The 19,902-nt window shown below is 46.4% G+C and overlaps 1 protein-coding gene across 1 annotated transcript in view; it reads right to left on the reverse strand.

Annotated features, from left to right (window-relative positions):
* Window positions 1-19,902, reverse strand: part of LAMA3 (laminin subunit alpha 3) — a 246,698-nt gene that overhangs the window by 83,996 nt on the left and 142,800 nt on the right. The window contains exons 33-37 of the mRNA XM_061130933.1: window positions 10,509-10,653; window positions 9,495-9,635; window positions 7,961-8,122; window positions 3,980-4,078; window positions 1,187-1,270 (exon numbers count right to left, since the gene is read on the reverse strand). Of these exons, the coding sequence (XP_060986916.1) occupies window positions 1,187-1,270; window positions 3,980-4,078; window positions 7,961-8,122; window positions 9,495-9,635; window positions 10,509-10,653 (631 nt within the window). The remainder of the gene's footprint in view (window positions 1-1,186; window positions 1,271-3,979; window positions 4,079-7,960; window positions 8,123-9,494; window positions 9,636-10,508; window positions 10,654-19,902) is intronic.

A 19,902-nucleotide genomic window follows, 5' to 3' on the forward strand; every position in this document is an offset into this window, starting at 1 on the left:
AGCAATTCTCACTGGACGTATTTAAATATTTTTATTTAATTCTCTATTTGCCTGTGCCATGTCTTATTTGTGGCACTCAGATCTTCCATCTTCGTTTCCTCATATGGGACTTTTAGCTGCACCTTCTGAACTCTTAGTTGCAGCATGTGGAATCTAGCTCCCTGACCAGGGATTGAACCTGTCCCCCCACTCCACCCCTGCATTGGGAGCTGGAAGTCTTGGCCAGTACAGGACCAAGGAAATCCCTGGACAAATTTAATAATATAATTGGAACACTGTTTAAAGGAATGGTTGTAACCAAGTAGGTGTAATACAATGTTCTACAATTTGAAAGGGCTTACCAGGTGGCACTAAAGCATTCCCAGGTGGTAAAGAACCCACCTGCCAATGCAGGAGACATAAGAGATGTGGGTTCAATCCCTGGGTTAGGAAGATCCCCTGGAGGAGGGCATGGCACCCCACTCCAGTATTCTTGCCTGGAGAATCCCATGGACAGAAGAGCCTGCCAGGTTACAGTCCACAGGGTCACAAAGAGTTGGACATGACTGAAGGGGCTTAGCATGCACACACACACAATTTGATAAGCTTTCCTTTACTTAGCTATATTATTCTTATTTCTTTTGGTATTAGATGTGCTTGTGACTTTTCTATTTATTCACCCCAAGCACACTTGTTGGACAGTCACCAGGTTCCAGGCACTGAGGGAATCCTGAGGACAATGCGAGCTATATCGGAACATGACAGACACATGGAGTTTATAAGATAAGGACACTTATCTGTAAAACAGGAGACAGGATGGTCTCCTGTTTAAGTGCCATAAAGATAGTGCAAACAAAGCCCTGTGACGTTGAAGCTCTGTATACTTCATATAATTTCTAATTTTAATTTATATATCTAAATTATATTCATATAAATAAAAATAATATTTTAAATTCATAAAATAAGCAAAAAGAAAAACCAACTCTTTGGAAGAACTAAGTCATAGGACAGAAAAGTTCATCAAGAACCATTTCAGGGACTTCCTTGGTGGTCCAGTAGTTAATCTGCACAGCTTCCAGTGCAACGGGTACAGGTTCGAGCCCTGGTCAGGGAACTAAGATCCCACAAGCTTTGCAGCGTGACCGGAAAAAAAAAAAAAAAAAAAAAGACAAAAGAAAGAACCACTTCACGTTCACTTTTCCCTTACCTCCACCATCTGCACTCGCCCGTGATGCAGCCGGTCTGGCCGGGGGTGATTTGGTTCATGGTAGATGACAGACATGTGCTGACCCTGTGGAAGACAAATATGAAATGTGTTGGTAGCTTGGCTGGTATGTTCCGAAGTTTATGGCTCATTTGAGAACAAATGTCTATGGATCTGCTTTACATAAAATGACAGATTCTAAAAAGTAACTGCAAGATGAACTGACAAGCAAAAGGATTAGTAACACAGAAATGGAAAAATAAGACCTAATGGAGTTCATTTTCACAAATAGGAAACCAGGAACGTTCCTTTGACTAAAAGTGGCTTAAAAAGATGGAAACAATTAAAAAAAAAAACAAAACATGCTTTGCAGATAACATGAGGGACCAGTTCCCCTACTGTCTAGGACCAGACAGGGCAAGAAAGTACTTTGGTGGGTAGGTTAGTGGGGAGGGCAGAGAGGGCAGAAGGCTGGTAGGCCGGCTGGGAGCTGTGCAGGCAGCATGGACAGGGTGCTGCGGGGCTGGCACGTGGAGCAGGGCTCACCCCACAGCCCAATACCAGTGATGGGGAACCAGCCCCATCACTCAGCCTCTGCACACCAGTCCCCGTTACAGCGGCTCTTGAGGGCAAATGGGACAGTCAGCACCCACCACCAGCACCCTCACCCCACATCCACACAGAGGAGCTCAGCTCTTCTGCTGTGGCACCAAACCCCTAAAGGTTTCCTTCATCAGAGCCGGCCCTTCAGAAAGAAGAGCATTATCTGCAATCACTCAATGAAAACCTTAATCTGAGAAACATGCCCAATAAGCTTTTAATTTCAGTGGTTTGGAACAAAGCAGCAGAGTATATGTTTTATGTGCCTAAATTACTTTCCAAGTTTGAAGATAAATTAAGAAGAAATTTTGGTCATCACTTCTCCACAAGCCCCAACAGTTTGCATAATAACAGAGGCAGTAAAATATAGGCATGCTAATGGCCTGAATTTGAGATGCTCTGCAAAAAAATAATGAAGCCTATCTACAGCATGTCATAATAGTGTTTTTATAGTGGAACTATTTTTCCTTGGACTTTAAAATCCTGGGTCCTTCATTTTCAAGATGTTTTGCAAAGGAAGGTTCCTTTGAGTTTTTAAAACAACAGTTCATGGAGGAGGAAATGGCAACCCACTCTAGTATTCTTGCCTAGAGAATCCCATGGACAGAGGAGCCTGGCAGGCTACACAGTCCGTGGGGTCCCAAAGTGTTGGACACGGCTGAGTGACTGAGCATGCACGCAGGAAATTACGAAGGTTTTAGGAGCTCTGTGTCAGGAACTGAATATATTTCTCATTGTCTCACCACTTCCATGATAAAAGCACACAGTTTGATAAACTGCATGTTTCAAAAATCACTGTATCATGAACATTTTTTCCATATTAAATATTCTGCTACTCATTTAAAAAAAATAAATAAAATAAAATAAAACAACAGTTCAGTACACTTGGGTGCCAGCAGAAACAGAACATAGCACAGCCGTGCATAAATACAGAAAGCTACCAGGATGCGAGGCCCTCAGCTGGCATGAGGCGTGTGGGGTTTTCCAGTCATCACTTACACAAAATACACAAAGAAGTCCTTCAGGAAGCTGGAATTACATCACATTAGTTACAGCACATGAACCAGAAACAGAGTCAAGATCAGGCGATGGCACCCCATCCCATGTTCAAGGTTCTGTACACTGTAGGGATCCAAAGCAGGATGGTATATCTCCCCTGCCCTCAAGGAAATTGCTAGATTGTAGTTCTGGACTGTGTGCCCTGCATATAGCATGTGGGTGTCACTTCTCAGAAAACCAAAAGGGCTCCCCAGTGTCTCGAGTTTGTGCTCAGTCGCTTAGTCACAACACTTTGAGACCTCATGGACTGTAGCCCGGCTCCTCTGTTCATGGAACTCTCCAGGCCAGAACACTGGAGTGGGTCACCATTTCCTCCTCCAGGGGATCTTTCCGACACAGGGATGGAACCTGGGTCTCCTGCATTGCAGGCGGATTCTTTACCACTGAGCCACCAGAGAAGCCCATCTCCCCTTAGATTACACGTTTTCTTTTTGACAACAGGGACCACCTGTCCTTCATGAGCCCAGCAATGTGACTTTGCAAAAAGGGAAGTCTCAAAAATGTTTGTGCAATGAAATTGAAAGACAGAAACATAAAATAAGTTTATGATGAGGTAAGGATTATGAGAAGCCAGGAGGGAAATGAAGTACTTGGGAGGGAAGAAAAGAGAAACAATTTGGGGCTGGGATGGTCAGGCACCCAGGATCTGGAGGTGCTACATGCTCTCAACTTCCCTTCGAGTTTCTACAAAATACTGGAAATGACTTAATCCAGACTTCTTGTAGGCCACTTATCAAGATGTCCTAGGACTTGCCTGGTAGCTCGGTGGTGAGGAGTCCGCCTGCCAATGCAGGAGACACGGGTTCGATCCCTGATCTGGAAAGATCCCACATGCTGCAGAACGACTAGGCCTGTGAGCCACAGCGACTGGGCCTGTGCTCTAGAACTGGGGAGCTGCACCTGCTGAGCCCGCATGCCCCAGAGCCTGTGCTCAGCGAGAAGAGAAGCCATGAATCACAAGGAAGAGCAGCCCTCCTAGACTCAACTAGAGAAAAGCCTGAGCAGCAGCAAAGGTCCAGCACAGCCAAAAACAAATATGTAAATAAAATTATTTTTTAAGAAAAGATGTCATAAAATCAGATTGGCACCAGTTGCAACCGCCACTTCCTGTCACTTGGCTTGTGCTCCGATACCTACAATGAGCTGCACATCAGGCTTGTTCTCCAGAGGAACCATGTCAGCAGGAAGTCCAAACGACTTGATCTGGTAGGTGAGGTAGCCACCGTAAGAGGAAACCTAAAATTGAAATAATAGCATTAATAGCACAAGCATTGCAACACACCATGGCCACATCAATTTGTCTATGAAGTACACTGGCACACAGCTCTGGGAAGATACGCTATCAGCCTGTTAAGAGCAGTCATTTCTAGAGAGTGGGATTGAAGATGGTATTTTAACTCTCTACTTTATACCATTTTATATTGGTTAAAATGTTTAATGTGAAGATGATTGAATTTTACAAGCAAGAGGATACTTCCCTTAAAAAGAAAAAATAATAGTCACACAGAAACAAATAAGATCCTTTTATTCTAGATGGCTACTAAACCACAGCTATTCTAAGAAATCTAGGCCACTGCCTTTCTATTTAGCTGAGAGAACTGGTTAATATCTATCAGCTACAAGATGAACTTCCAAAAATAAACTAAAAAAAAAAACTTCCCCTGAGCACAGATGGTGACTATTTCCTAAGCGATTCTGCATTCTCTTGGGTGCATGAGCCATGTCCGACTGTGTGTGTCTGTGCTATGTCAGTTCACACGTGTCCAACTCCGTGCGACCCTATGGACTGTAGCCCACCAGGTTCCTCTGTCCATGGGATTCTCCAGGCAAGAACACTGGAGTGGGTTGCCATGCCCTCCACCAGGGGACCTTCCCAACCCGGGGATTGAACCTGTGTCTTCTACAGCTCCTGTACCGTGGGTAGATTCTTTACCGCTGAGCCACTGGGGAAGCCCATGTCTGACTGTACCGCCAGGCATATGGGCCACCTCTCGGTGCCGCATTAGCAGCATGATGGTAACGGAGACGTGGAAGGGAATGATCAGGGTTTTCTGGACAGCATCTTTCTGGACAGACTCTACTTCTGGTCCTGACATCTCTCCCTCTCAAAGTAAAAACTGATCAAGAAGGAAGGAGTGCTCGGGCCTGGTGCACTGGGAAGACCCAGAGGAATCGGGTGGAGAGGGAGGTGGGAGGGGGGATCGGGATGGGGAATACGCGTAAATCTATGGCTGATTCATATCAATGTATGATAAAACCCACTGAAAAAAATAAATAAATAAAGGGGGGAAAAAAAAAAAAGAAGGAAGGAGTGACTGAGGGATGAAAATCACAGGCAATGTCACCTCAGGGTAGGTAGACAAAGTACCCTTACTGAGATGCAAATAAACTGGAGCAGGGAGCTGGGGCAGCCCTTTAGACTGCCGGTCCACTGAAATTCTACCCTAGAACCTACAGCCTACACAGCTTCACCTAGTTATGACCATAGAGTCTGGAAGTACCCAAGATAACATCTTGAATTCTCTTATGGAGATTAAGTATTGCTTTTTCGCTGGGCTGACATCATTTGTTTTTCACTTTTTATTTTACATTGGGGTAAAGGTGATCAACAACACTGTTAGTTTCAGGTAGACAGCAGAGTGATTAAGTTATACATGTATACATTCTTTTCACATTCTTTTCCCATTTAGGTTGCTACATAATATTGAGAAGAGTTCTCCATGCTATACACGAGGTCCTTGTTGGTTATCTATTGATATTTTAAATATAGATGTTTGAACACATCAATTGAAAACTCCTGATCTATCCCTCTCCCCAGCCCCTTCCCTCTGCTGGTAACCCTAAGTTCGTTCTCTAAGCCTGTGAGTCTGTTTCTGTTTTGTAAGTAAGTCCATTTGCATCATCTTTTTGGATTCTGCATGTAAGCAACATTATATGATATTTGTTTGTGTCTATCTGACTTATTTCACTCCACACGACAATTTCGAGGTCCATCGTGTTGCTGCAGGTGGCATTATTTCACTCTTTTGAACTGCTGAGTGATGTTCCATTGTATATACACACCACATCTTCTTTATCCATTCACCTGTCAATGGACACTGAGATCGCTTCCGCTGTCTTGGCTATTGTAAACAGTAATTAATGAATATTGGGGTGTGTGTATCTTTTTGGACCATGTTTTTCTGTGGAAAAACATGCTCAGGAGTGAGACTGCAAGGTCCTATGGTAGCTTTATTTTTATAGTTTTTAAAGGAATTTAAGGTTTTAAAAATAGGTCTACATATTCTTTCATTCCCCTGTCCTCTAGAGGTGGGGCTTAATTCTCCTCCCAGAGTATAGGCTGGGCTTAGTGACTGTGTCCTAAAGAACAGAATATAGCAGAAACGAGAGTGTGTCATTTCTGAAATGAGGTTACAAAAATATTGTTTTTTCTCTCGCATTTGCTTTGGTGGAAGCCAACTGTAGTATCATGAGGACTCTCACACAGCCTTTGGAGGGCCTCAGATGAACAGGAACCGAAGCCACCAACCAACAGCCAGCCAAGGACAGAGGCCGGCTGATGACCCCACCAGCGAGCGCGGACATGGATCCCCTAGTCCCACATGACTGCAGCCCAGGCTGACGTCTTGACCACAACCTCAAGAGAGACCCTGAGCCACCTTGATCCACGGAAACTGGCCGAGATAATAATGGTCTGCTGCTTTAAGCCGCCAAGTCTGCGGGCGGTCTGTTACCCAGGATGAGATGCCCAGTGAGTACAGGGCTTGCCCTGTGGACATGAAGAGGCATGTCACGAGAGGGAGAAGCAGAGTTATGTGAGAAGAGGTCAGCACCCACAGCCCTTCAACCCAAAGACAGCGTCAGAGAGCTCAGGCTGAGAAGACCCGAGCATCGAGTCATTCTAGATGTGAGAGTGTGGCATCGTCTGGGCGGGGCTCTGTGAAATCCCCCTCTTCTCCAAAGCTCTACCCTGGGCCCCCAGAGGCATGTGTCACCGGAGGATGTTTCTATGGGAGGCTCACACTTCTGTCCTTATAAATGAGTGTAGTGGCCTGATCCTGGAATGATAATTTATGCGACAAAGGAAAAGCAACTTGTTTATAAGCTCCCTGAGGAGCATCTAATCACGTCACTCACAATTTCCCAATTTATTCCTCTCCCCCGCACCCTGTCCCCTGTGGTAACCATCAGCTTGTATTCTACATCTGGGACATGTATACACTACAGTACATAAAATATGTAACAATAAGGACCTACTGTATAGCACAGGGAACTCTGCTCAATACTCTGTAATGACCTATATGTGGAAAGAATCTAAAAAAGAGTGGATAGCAGATTTACTTTGCTGGATAGCAGAAACTAACATAACATTGTAAATCAACTGTACCCCCCAAATTTTTTTTTTTTAAAAAGGAAGAATTTATTCATAACCACACATGACTCTATTAATGAAAGCTGTGCTGTTGCTGGTTCCTGGGCTTCTTTTAATAAGCTCATGAGTCACTTTGCAGCTTTTGTTTTCCTGACAAGGGGCCTTTCTTCTGCTTTAAAACAAAGAATTCTCAGCACTGGCATTTAAAAGGATACATGTGCCATTCGAAGCAGGTATTATTTAAACGGGTTATTTCCATGGGGGGAAATTCTTTGGCATTAAGTGAAAACCAAGAAGAACCTGGTGCGTTGTTCCTTCACTGGTGAGCAATGCATGTGGGGCCCCTGAGATATGTACACCTCCAGTCCCTCCATCATCTGCACCTGTGATTAACCCGTGTGAGCTCGGTCACTCAGCCGTGTCCGTGACCCTTTGTGACCCTATGGACTGTAGCCCGCCAGGCTCCTCTGCCCATGAGGATCTCCAGGCAAGAATAATGGAGGGGGTTGCCGTTTCCTCCTCCAGGAGATCTTCCTGACCCAGGGATAGAACCCAAGTCTCCTGAGTCTCCTGTATTGGCAGGAGGATTCTTTACCACTGAGCCATGTGGGAAGCCTGAACCTAAGTTCTCCAATTTTAGTAACCTGAACGTCTGGAACCTTCCTTCCAGACATCTGGTTAATGATGCCCATGTAGTGAAGGAGGAAGTCCAACAAGGACACGGGAGAACAGCAGGATGTGGTTACCTTGTCCCCCAGGTAGGAAGGCGGGGCAACCCAGGAGGCGCTCCGGACCGTGGCGGGCAGTTCCTGGAGGTCGGCCACCGCACTGCTGCTGCCGGGGTTGAAGGAGACGGGGATGTCCACTCCGTCCGCCGTCTGCAGGCGCCAGCCCATCATGTCCACAAACTGAAACACAGAGGCAAGGGATGAAGCCATGTGCCCATGGCTCCTCTGGCGATGGCTGAATCATGAAGAGCAGAAAGAGCCGTGGGGCAGCCACCTTGCTGCAAAGGCCTCCCTCGGGTGTCTCCTCCTGTCTCTGATTCCCGCTTAGCCCCCGGCTGACCCATTGAGACTAGGAGTTCTCAAAGGATAGTGGCCATATGCACGTGGGATTTGTCCTTTAGCCCTGCACACATCCTGACATTTAGTAGGTGTCCAATAACTGTTTGAATAATATGCAAATAAGGGTGTGGATCATAACTAGGATCGTGGGCGCATTTTAATGGTGAGCTCCTTGGAGAGAAAATGTGATGTGAAATACAGTGGCCTGCTGTCGTTGTTTTTCTCTAAATGGAGCATCAGAATTAAATACTCCCCTGATCACAAAGGAAGCCAGGAGTTAAATTACGAGGGGAAGAAAAAGAAGGAGCTGACAAGGCATAGATTTGGAATAATGCTTCAGGGGTCACATGGGGATAAGAAGAGGCACCTTCAGGTGGATTTACAAAATAACTTTCTCCCCCAACTATAAGCTTGTGCCCCTTTCAGGAGGTAGGCAGTAAAACAGACACAAAAATCTTTCTTTGAACATTTGCTGGACATAATACATGACTCACTCCATAGCGTCACAAAACAGTCAGACATGACTTAACAACTAAACAACAAATACATGACTCACACAAGAAAGCAAGCATGGGATCATGAAGGCAACAAAAGTTTTAGCTTTCCGGAGTTGATTTTAAAAGTGGCCAAAGATAAGATGTGGTAAAACAGGTGAGAAGGAAGATAAGCAGGAAAGTAAGAAAGAAGAAGATAGGGAGGAGAACAACTAACTCTAATGAGTGTTTATTGAGCAACTACTACATTTCAGATCCTGCTCAAGGCACTGGGATTATATCAAGGAGGTTACATGCGAGTGGTGAAAGAAAAGAGATGTGAGGACGTCTGGGGATAGAACACTACAGGTTAAGGATAGGGAACATAGTGCTTAATATTCTAACCAAGCAAGATGCAAAAAACCCTACGACTCTTCACGTTTCATGCGAATGCATGACTTTCTCTCTTTTTTTAATGTGTGCTCATGTTCAGTCATGTCCAACTCTTTGCCACCCCACAGACTGTAGCCCACTGGGCTTCTCTGTCCATAGGACTTTCCAGGCAAGAATACTGGAATGGGTTGCCATTTCCTACTCCAGGAGATCTCCCTGACCCAGGGATTGAACTCACGTCTCCTGCATTGCAGGCAGATTCTTTACCACTGAGCCACCTGGGAACCCCTCACTTCCTCATTTAGAAGTGCTAAAGAAAAACAGAAGGACTCTGATGCCCTGCCTACCTTCGCCCTTCTTTTATGTGTGCTGTGACAGTGATGACTGACTCCGAAACAAAAGCAGTTGGTACATCCCTTAGGATTCGCTGGGTCCAGGTAGAATGACCCTTCCCGACACATGTTGCATTCTGTGCCTTCCACGTTTTCCTATCGAAGAAAACCATGAAACAAGAGATCATTCCTTCTGAAGGGTCTTTGACTGAAGAGAGCTACATGCACAAATTAAGTACCAACATAAGACAACGGGACATGGATGCTCATAAAACATCCAAAGTTATATAACTGTTCAACTGTTATAGCACAGGAACTATTTAAATTTTTATACCATATACAAATGGAAGAGAGGATTTCCTAAATTTCATCAGATGCCCTTTAGCATCTTGAAGGTAGAAAAACAGCACCAGAAAGATTCACAATGTGGGGGAGACCGGTTCACCCCACTTTCAACCACTTTAGCGCGCCTGCTGGGCCTGGGGAGCCCGACTGTCATCGGCAGAACACCCTGGAGCGGAGATGATGAACCTGGGGTCCACGGGACAGGAATAGTCTTTAGGGAAACCCATGAACCTCTTGAAATTACAGACAAAAGTTTGTACTGATTTTTCTGGAGACCACCTGTGTCTGTCATCAGATTCTTAAGGAGGTCTGTAGACCTCCCCCACAAAGGACAAGAGCAGTGAGGCTGGGGTGGCTTCTAACTGTTTCTATCCAGTGAGTTCAGTTCAGATCAGTCGCTTAGTTGTGTCCAACTCCTTGCGACCCCACGGACTGCAGCATGCCAGGGCTTCCTTGCCTGTCACCAACTGCTGGAGCCTGCTCAAATTCATGTCCATCGAGTCAGTGATGCCATCCAACCATCTCATCCTCTGTCATCCCCTTCTTCTCCTGCCTTCAATCTTTCCCAGCATCATTGATTACGGGTCAGTCTCATTTCCATGAATTTCTGTACAACGACTCAGCATGAAGACCCTCCACTCTGGCCGGTGCCCCACATCCCCAGTGTTGCACATTCCATCTCACCTTGCAGAGACACGCCCCGGTGCCCGGGTCACAGACTCCCGGCTCGGTCCCATCTCTGCTGCAGTGGCAGGACAGACACTCAGGGAAGCGGTAGAAGCCGGGAGCACATCGGTCACACTGCCGCCCTGTGATCCTGGGCTTGCATCTGTGCTCAAAGAAAGGAAGCAAAAGTCTTCGTCATCTTTGTACACTCGGTTCTAAAGCCAACCTGCGCTGCCACAGAGCAGCTGCATGTCAGAAGCCAGTTCAGGGACTTTCCTGGTGGTCGAGTGGTTAAAACTTCACCTTCCAGTGCAGGGGACACAGGTTCGATCCCTGGTCGGGGAACTAAGATCTCACATGCCGCGAAGCAACTAAGCCTGCTCACCACAACTACTGAGCCACAACTAGGGAGTCTGTGTGCCGCAAGGGAAGATCCTGCATGATGCAGTGAAGATCCTGTGTGCTGCAACTAAGACCCAATGCAAATAAATAAATAAATTAAAAAAAAAAAAAAAGCCAGTTAAGTAGACATAGAGCCTGCCCACAGGTGCCAGTTCCAAGCAAAATGGGGAGAAGCAGATACAAGGCACTCACACAAAGCAGCTCAAAGTGACCATCATCCTAATGAAAAATGGGTCACAAGATACAGACTTTCAGTTATAAAATAACCAAGTCCTGGGATGTCACGTACAGCACAGCAACTATAGTTAATGATGCCATATTGCACTTTTGCAAGCTGCTAAGAGAGTAAATCTTAAAAATTCTAATCACAAGAAAAAAATCTGTAAGTATTTACGATCATGGGGGCTAACTAGATTTACTATGGTGACCATTTCACAATAGACACAAATGTCAAATCATTATGTTTACATCTGAAACTCACATAAGGTTACATGCCAGTTATACCTTAATTGAGAACAAAGAGCAATGAGCATTGTGGATGATGACTTGGGCCAGGCTTGGTACTAGGCTCTGGGGTGGAGGAAGGACAGACTCCCTGGGTATGAGAGCTCCCAGGGTGAATGTTAGGTGGGAATGTGAACAATACTCACGTGGGGTCTACACAGGGGTCAGAAGGCCAACACAGACCCAGCCTCCCCGGGGGAAGGTGACGCCTGAGCTGAGTGTAAAAGGACAAGCGTCCTGGGGTCTAAGGTGGGGCAGGCATTCCAGAGAGCAAGAACAGGGGGACACGGCCTGGCGTGTGCAGGGAACACAGTGGGGAGCTCCTGGAGCAGGGGTACAAGCAAGGATGCTAAACCATGAGCCTGGAGAGGCGGGAGTCTCCTCCCTCCCGGAGACTGAGTCTGTTGGCCTTCTGACCTCCGGTGTAGACCCCATGTCTGTATTGTTCACATTCCCACCTAACCCTTATTTTGGGAGCTCTCAGGCCCAGGGCCTCGGTCCTTCCCTCACCCCAGAGCCTACTCCCAAGCCTGACCCAAGTCACCACCCATGATGGAGAGCCTGGAGAGGCGGGAGGGGGTCAGCTCACGGGGACGGAGGGGCTGGCCGCTGTGACACGGTTCTGGGGCCCCGGGGTGAGGGGCTGAGCCCTGCACACTGAGGGCAGACTGGCCGGAGTTCTGCTCCAGCTCTCACATGACTTAGAGACAGCGTCTCAGCAAGTTATCCAGCTTCTCAAGGCTCCGTTCTCCCCCTGTGAGAGAGAGGGGAGGCGGTGGTGGAGACGCCAGGCAGTGCTGGCAGCTGGCCAGTTCTCAAACGGGGGGACGTCATCTTGAAAAGCTTTAGAGAGGAAGGAGGACAGGTGGCTGTGTGTCAAGGACTGAGCTGCGGGCAGCTCTGCGGCGGGGAGACGGGGTGCCAAGCAGGGGCAGAGGTGTTCGAGACGGAGAGGGGGCAATGGGCTCCAAACTGTTTCAGGGTGATGATGCTGGGGCTCACCGTGGTCTGGGTGAGGGGACAGAAGGAGGGGACAGCAAGGAGGACTCCCAGTTGTCCGGCTGAGTGACGGCTGACACTGCAGCAGGTGGGGAGGGCGGCCCCCCTGTGTGGGACCGGGCGCCCAGGCGGCTGTGAGGAGCTCTGAGCACAAGATGGGCTGAAAAGCATGAGCAGCTTCTCAGGACTGAGCAACCCACCTCTGAGGTGTGGGGACGGGAGAAGCAGCTCGGCCACTGAGCTCCACAGCCAACGCCTGGTGGATCTCCACACCGAGCCTTTCCTGTGGGTCTAAAGAAACTATTAGGAAATCAGCTTTCCACTAGATGATCAGGAGGACAACCTGATATGAAATATTTTGTCATTAACTGGCTACCAAATGTAAGCTTTCACCTGTCTCTTAATATTTATTAAAATATCTCATGCCAGGATAAAGAAGATGTGGTATCTGTATACAATGGACTGCTACTCAGCCATAAAAAAGAATGAAATCTTGTCATCTCCAGCAACATGGAGCGGCTTGAAGGGTAAGCATACTGAGTGAAATAAGTCAGACAGAGAAAGACATACTGTATGATCTCACTTCTGTGTGGAATCCAAAAAATACAATACACAGTGAATATAACAAAAAAGCAGACTCACAGATACAGAGGACAAACCAGTGCTTATCAGTGGGAAGAGGGAAGTAAGGGGCAATACAGGGGGAGAGGAGTAAGAGGTATAAACTATTAGGTATAAAATAAACTACAGGAATACATTTAATGTACAACACAGGGAATATAACTAATGCTTTATAATAACTGTAAATGGAGTATAACCTTTAAAATTGTGAATCACTATATTGTATACCTGTAGCTTATATAATATTGTCATCAATTATACTTCAATTAAAAAAAAAAAATCTCACCCCAGAAAGTGAAAGTGTTATTCTATACTGCAATTAAAAAAAAAAATCTCACCCCAGAAAGTGAAAGTATTATTCGCTCAGTTGTGTCCAACTCTTTGCGACCCCATAGACTGTAGCCCGCCAAGCTCCTTTGTCCATGGAGTTCTCCAGGTAAGAATACTGGAGTGGGTAGCCATTCCCTTCTCCAGGGGATCTTTCCAATCCAGGAAAAGAACATGGGTCTCCTACATTGCAGGTGGATTCCTACAAGGAGCCACCAAGGAAGCCCAAAGGACCACCCCAGAGGCCACCCCAAAAAAGATAAATATAACTTTATATTCCAGTAAGTTTGCCTTAGCCAAACAAGTACTCTTGTTGTGGCATCAGCAAAGGGTAGCAGATGGGGGTCTCTTTATCCCACCCACCACACCTAAGAAGATAAAATCAGTTTCACCTACAAGACCTGCTGGCAGGGCAAATATCATTTCAGCCCCATCCCCTCATCTCCCTCCCTCCCTGATATCTATAGAGATTGTTTCTTCTACAGAGGAAAAAAATATTCCCCAAATCACTCCTCTAGTAAAATAGGTGCAAGGTAGAAGTGATCTGCTTGGAGTGATTGCTCTGGTACAGTGGGCTGCCAGCTCGGAGGGATAGGGGATGGTCTGGGGAGCTGCAGAAACCATGGACCATCTTCTCAGAGAAGTATCATTCAGATTTGTCTGTAACGTGTTATTTAAAAAAAAAGAAAGAAACAACACCCAAACGAATGTTCTGGCCAACTCAACACTTATACCCACTTGCAGATTACATCATCTCTCTCTCTCTCTCTCTCTCTCTCTCACACACACACACACACACACACACACACACAGGCAGTGTAGCACACATAATTTTGTTCCTAGGCAAAGGTGAATAACACCTACTTTCTTCTTGTGAATCCCAGACTAAATGCGATCACGGTCCTCCAGAAAACTGCCTGTTCCCAGACGATGTTCCCTATTTCTGGAGCATAAGAACTCTGGGAGGGGGGCACAGGTGTGAGAGATGGGAAGAAGCAGGAAGAGGAGACCTGATCAGAGGAGGGACTCTGGGGGTGACCTCACTGAGCAGGGTGCTCTCCACCTCTCCCACCTGGCAGTGAGGAAAGGACTCTGTGCACGGACACTGTTCTTGTTGCAGAGTGCCACGGGGCAGCTGGTCGTCCTGCAAACACACAGGGCTGCTGGCCCATGGGTGTGATCAGAGGATGCCGGTGCCCACGAGCCCCTCCCACCCTGAGCGCCACTGGGGGACGAGTGACCCTGAGCGCTCACTTGGACATAGGCTTTGAGGGTGAGGACAGGCAGATGGAGCCTATTTCTTAATATTTCCACTTCACTGGAAAAGAAAGGTGGAGGGGGATTTTTCTGGTAGGACAGCTGTGCAAGCTGCTTGTCGAGACAAGGAGAAACATGTGCCTGTTTATTTCAAGGCAACCATGGGCGGAGCTGGGCGGAGAGGGTGTGACCGCATTGGTAACACGGGATAAAGCGCTGAGCCTCACTTAGCACGTAGGTAGCAACCGAGCACATACGAGTGGATGGAAAAAAGCAAAAAGTTGAGCGTGGTGATGAGAGCAGTGGCCTGGGAGCTGAACCCCAAGGATCCCAGGGGGCCTGATAGGCGAGCGTTCACCAAAATGTGGAGAACACCATGTCTGAGCAACGCAGTGCTGAGAGCCCCGAGCACAGGAATCCTGTGCAAAGACAAGCAAACAAAGGAGTCTGGAGAGGTGCCATGACAATGGGGAGTGAAAAGGAAACTTCCTCCCCCAAAGTCTGGCTGAACATCTTTAGAAAATGACCTGAAATCAGCCTGACCTCACACACTCCTCCAGGGTAAAGCTGTGCTACCCAAGGAGTTGCCCTTACCGCAACGGCAGGAAACCTCCAGTCACCGTTGCCAGGAGGTGCACTGAGGATGCCGGTCAAGTGAAGTCGTCTCCACGGCAACGGGCTCAGGGCCAAACATTATGTAAAGACGTCTGCGCGTGTGTGGGTGCTCGCCTGTCTCGCAGGTCACCAGAAAGTCAGGCATGAGGGCGAACTCTATCCTTTGCTCATTAAATACCATGGGTCCCATCATATTGCACCCCCATCAAGTCCAGTTTTCATCTGGAATCCAAAGTCTACCTTATATCTGCTCATTTATTCACCCTATAATTATTGAGTGTCTTCTATAGACACATCCTCGAGTTAGGGGACATGAGACGGAGAGGACAAAGTACAGTCAGTTAGTTTTGACCTTGGCGCATTTTCCCTGAGGACACGGGACACAGAGACGCAGAAAGTTAGGTGATCATGTGAAAGATGGGACGGCAGTGAGATGATGGGGGTATCCCTGTGGGCTTGCAGAGGCTTCATGCCTTCTTTGCATTTGTACCTTTAACACAGAACTCCTGAAGGGTGTGGATAATTGGGAGGGGGTAACAGAAGAGGCGGAGAAGGCAATGGCACCCCACTCCAGTACTCCTGCCTGGAAAATCCCATGGATGGAGGAGCCTGGTAGGCTGCGGTCCATGGGGTCGCTAAGAGTCGGACACGACTGAGCAACTTCACTTTCACTTTTCACTTTCACGCACTGGAGAAGGAAGTGGCAACCCACTCCAGTGTTCTTGCCTGGAGAATCCCAGGGACAGGGGAGCCTGACGGGCTGCTGTCTATGGGGTCGCACAGCGTCGGACACGACTGAAGCGACTTAGCAGCAGCAGCAGCAACAGAAGAGGGGAAAGGACAACCCATAACTGAAGAACTGAAGGCTGGTGAAAAGCATTTAGAGAAAGCGAGAAAGACCACAGAAGCTGGGGAAAAAAGGCTTAAGTTAGGGTAAGTGGCAGCCAGATCATGGAAAGCTGGTCTTTATCCTCTCAGACAATGGGTAATTGGGGAAGGTTCTTGTGCAAAGGGTGATGCGACGGATGTGGTACCGGGCAGAGCCACTCCCACCCTCCAGTAGCCTGTACACAATACGGCGTTCATTATGACGCACTGTCATAACTCGTGGAGGTTCCCCTACCAGACCATGACCTCTTGTTAGTAGGCATGGGTGCCCTCTGTATGAGAAACAGCACCCAAACTGGAGTAGGTGCTAGATATATTAAATAGTTTCAGCCATAAAACACACTAACTGATAAAACAGAATTTAAGACCAAAAAAAAAAAAAAAATCACAGGGACTGAAGGAAATGTTTTATCCTGTTTTCAAAAACCCCCACATACAAGAAGATGAAATCACAAACATATGCATTTGTCAACATTCTCTATGCGTTAATAACAAAATTACACAGCAAATAGATTTTTAAATCCCAGTATAAATGGGTATGGGCTTCCTGGTGGCACAGTGGTAAAGAATCTGGCTCTCAAGGCAGGAGACACAAGGGGTGCACATTCGATTCTTGGGTTGGGAAGATCCCCGGAGGAGGAAACGGCAACCCACTCCAGTATTCTTGTCTGGAGAATCCCATGGACAGAGGAGCCTGACGGGTGACAGTCCATAGTGCTGCAGAGTCAGACACGACTGACCAAGCAAGACAGAGAGAGGTGACTGCGTACTAGCATTTCCCCTTAAATTAAAGAGAAAAAGAAAGAAAGAAGGGAGAGAGAGAGGGAGGGAAGGAGGGAGGAAGAAAGAAAGGAAGGACAGAGAGAGAGGGCGGGAGAGAGAAAGTACGCCAGGAGAAGGAAGGTCAATTCAGAGATGACCAATTGTAAAAAGAATTCTCCAGGTGCAGGACCTGCAGGGGCCATGAAAGGGAGGGAGATAATACATACTGTTTCAGAAGTTGACACCTGATGGGCTGTAGGGAGAAGGGCTTGATTCTAAGGTGATACAGAGATCTCAGGCTTTGGAGACAGGGAGAAGGCTGCCACAGATAAGTAAAATAAATAAATAAATAAAATTTAAGTTCAAAGAGAGGAAAAGCCTGAAGAGCAAGAATCAGCGGTAGGATCAAGGACTTGAAGGGCCCCTAAAGATCATCTAACATAGCACTTCATTATATGTGTGAGGGGATAGGCGCTTAAAGAGGTCAGGGGACTTGTCCTCTAAGACCCATAAGAAAAGCTAGTACAGGAACCAACATACAAATGATTTTCCATGAAGGGGGGATAAGCTGTCTGTCAGGGCCCAGGACTGGAGCTCTGGGTGTGGGAATCATCCATCGTGGAGGTGGTTGAAGCCAGAAGAATGGGTGGGGCTTCAGGGGGACAAAGTATAAAGGGTGGGAGGCAGGCAGCCAAGTGCTTGGCAAATAATAGCAACAGCTAATACCAGCGCTAGTGTGTGTCAGGTACCGTTCAAAGGGCTTTGCACGGGATTATTTAATCGTCTCAAGAACTTTAAGAGGTGGGAGCTTCTAGGAAGAGGGAACACAGGTGAGAACGCTGAGCTCTTCCATCCTGTGTCAGGAGCCCCATCTGCCCTGCTCACCACCATGTCCCAGAGCTTGCCTGCACGTCATCTGGAATTTACCATTCCTATTACTTGATGAGGTGCATCAAAGGAATTGCTTCTCCAAGTTGTTGGGGCTTGTGGATTTCTGCCGAGCTGGAAGCACTTCTGTTCCCAGGATGCCAAGTTTATGACCTTCTCTGGCATTTTGTTTCTCCATCTAACACAAATACGGAGTAAATCTGTGACACTGGCTGAGGTCCCCCCACAAACGGCTTTCCTTTAGCTGCTGCTCTTCTCAAATGGCATATTTGTACCTGTGGTTTCACTGAATGTCCAGGTGAACTGCCATCTCCTGTAATCAATCTTAAAATGTCTTGAAGGTGGTCGACATCATGGTATTTTTTTAAAGCAGTGATTCCCAGCATCCGTGTAACTGTCACTGATTAATAAAAATCTTCTGAGGATATTCTAGACCTTTCGTTCATTCAAAGAATCTGATGGCATAATCATCCATTATTAAAAGCAGAAGTAAATTACTGTGTTGCTATAAAAAATGAAATTTTGATCAACCTTTAAGACCAGAGTCCAGAGAGCTGTCCCAAACAATGGACTTTTTATCTTTTATACAATATACTTCTGCAATCAGAGGTTGAAGAAGAAACAGAATCTAGAGTTTTAAATTTAGGTGGGACAGTGATAGACAACAGACTCTGTATGATTTCAATACCTTTGAAAGTGAAAAATGAAAATGTTAGTTGCTCAGTCATGTCCGACTCTTTGCGACCCCGGGACTGTAGCCCACCAGGCTCCTCTGTCCATGGAATTCTCCAGGCAAGAATACTGGAGTGGGTTGCCATTCCTTTCTCCAGGTCTTCTTCCCGACCCAGGGATCGAACCCAAGTATCCCACATTACAGGCAGATTCTTTACTGTCGGAGCCACAGGGGAAGTCGGTCAATGCCTTGAGACCATGAAGCTTTTGCACTTTGTTTTATGTCCCTGGATATATTCCAGTGTCTCCCAGTTTACAGTCTATGGGAATCTGAATAAAATTTTTATCCTACTGTCCTGTGATTTTGTATAAAAATCTTAATTACGTTGAATAGGTTCACAGTGCTTTTCAGGTCTACTATATCCTTTTACTTCTTTGTATATTCATTCTACTAATTTTTGAGGGTTCAATATTGAAACTCCAATTAAAAATATTCATTTATCTACTAAAAAATAATTGTAATATATAGTGGAAGTCGGAGAAGGCAATGGCAACCCACTCCAGTATTCTTGCCTGGAAAATCCCATGGACGGAGGAGCCTGGTGGGCTACAGTCCATGGGGTCGCACAGAGTCGGACATGACTGAAGCGACTCAGCAGCAGCAGTGTAGTGGAGCTATATGTAATCTTGTTCTGTATTTTCCAAGTTTCCTATAAATGTGTTATCACATTTTCATAATTTACATAATTTCATAGCCCACTCCAGTTTTCTTGCCTGGAGAATTCCATGGACAGAGGAGCCTGGTGGGCTACAGTCCATGGGGTCACAAAGAGTTGGACACAACTGAGCAACTAACACATTCACACTTTTGCTTCCAGCTATCTTTGATTATTTCTTTTCCTTGAATGTTAGGTTCCTCTAAACACATTCTTCATTTTCATTAGGAAATTTTTCAGAGGCGGTGGGAGCATTCTTTCCTCTAATGTTTTCTAAAGAAATAATCCTTTAGGCAGTCAAAAGCTTTTTCAGCATCAACACTGGAATTATCATGGGTAATTTGTGCAATTTACAGTCATGTAATAAACTGAAGTTTTTTTTACATTATCTGCCAAGGGCCCATTCATGACAAATCTACTTTGATCATGGGTAGATATGTCATCCCATTAGGTGATTACAGTCTTTTTGGTAACAAAAAGATAAAATAAGATAAAACAATTTCACCTTTTGCTTTGGGTGCAATGCAGGTCAGTGAGATTCCATTCCTGCTGATGTTCCCTCGGGCATGGGCAAAACTACTATACAGCCTGCCTCAGTTCTGAGTTAGGCATTTTCTAGTCTACTCAACTGTCATTGGTGAGTGAAGGTTTGTTAAACACTCCTTAGAATTTGTATCTAAAACCCTACAGTAAATCTCTCTCTCATAGATGATGCCTTAAGCGGTTTTCTTTTTTTGGCTGAGCCACAGGGCACGTGGGAT

The sequence above is a fragment of the Dama dama genome, chromosome 27, assembly GCF_033118175.1.
Source record: "Dama dama isolate Ldn47 chromosome 27, ASM3311817v1, whole genome shotgun sequence".
NCBI lineage: Eukaryota > Metazoa > Chordata > Mammalia > Artiodactyla > Cervidae > Dama > Dama dama.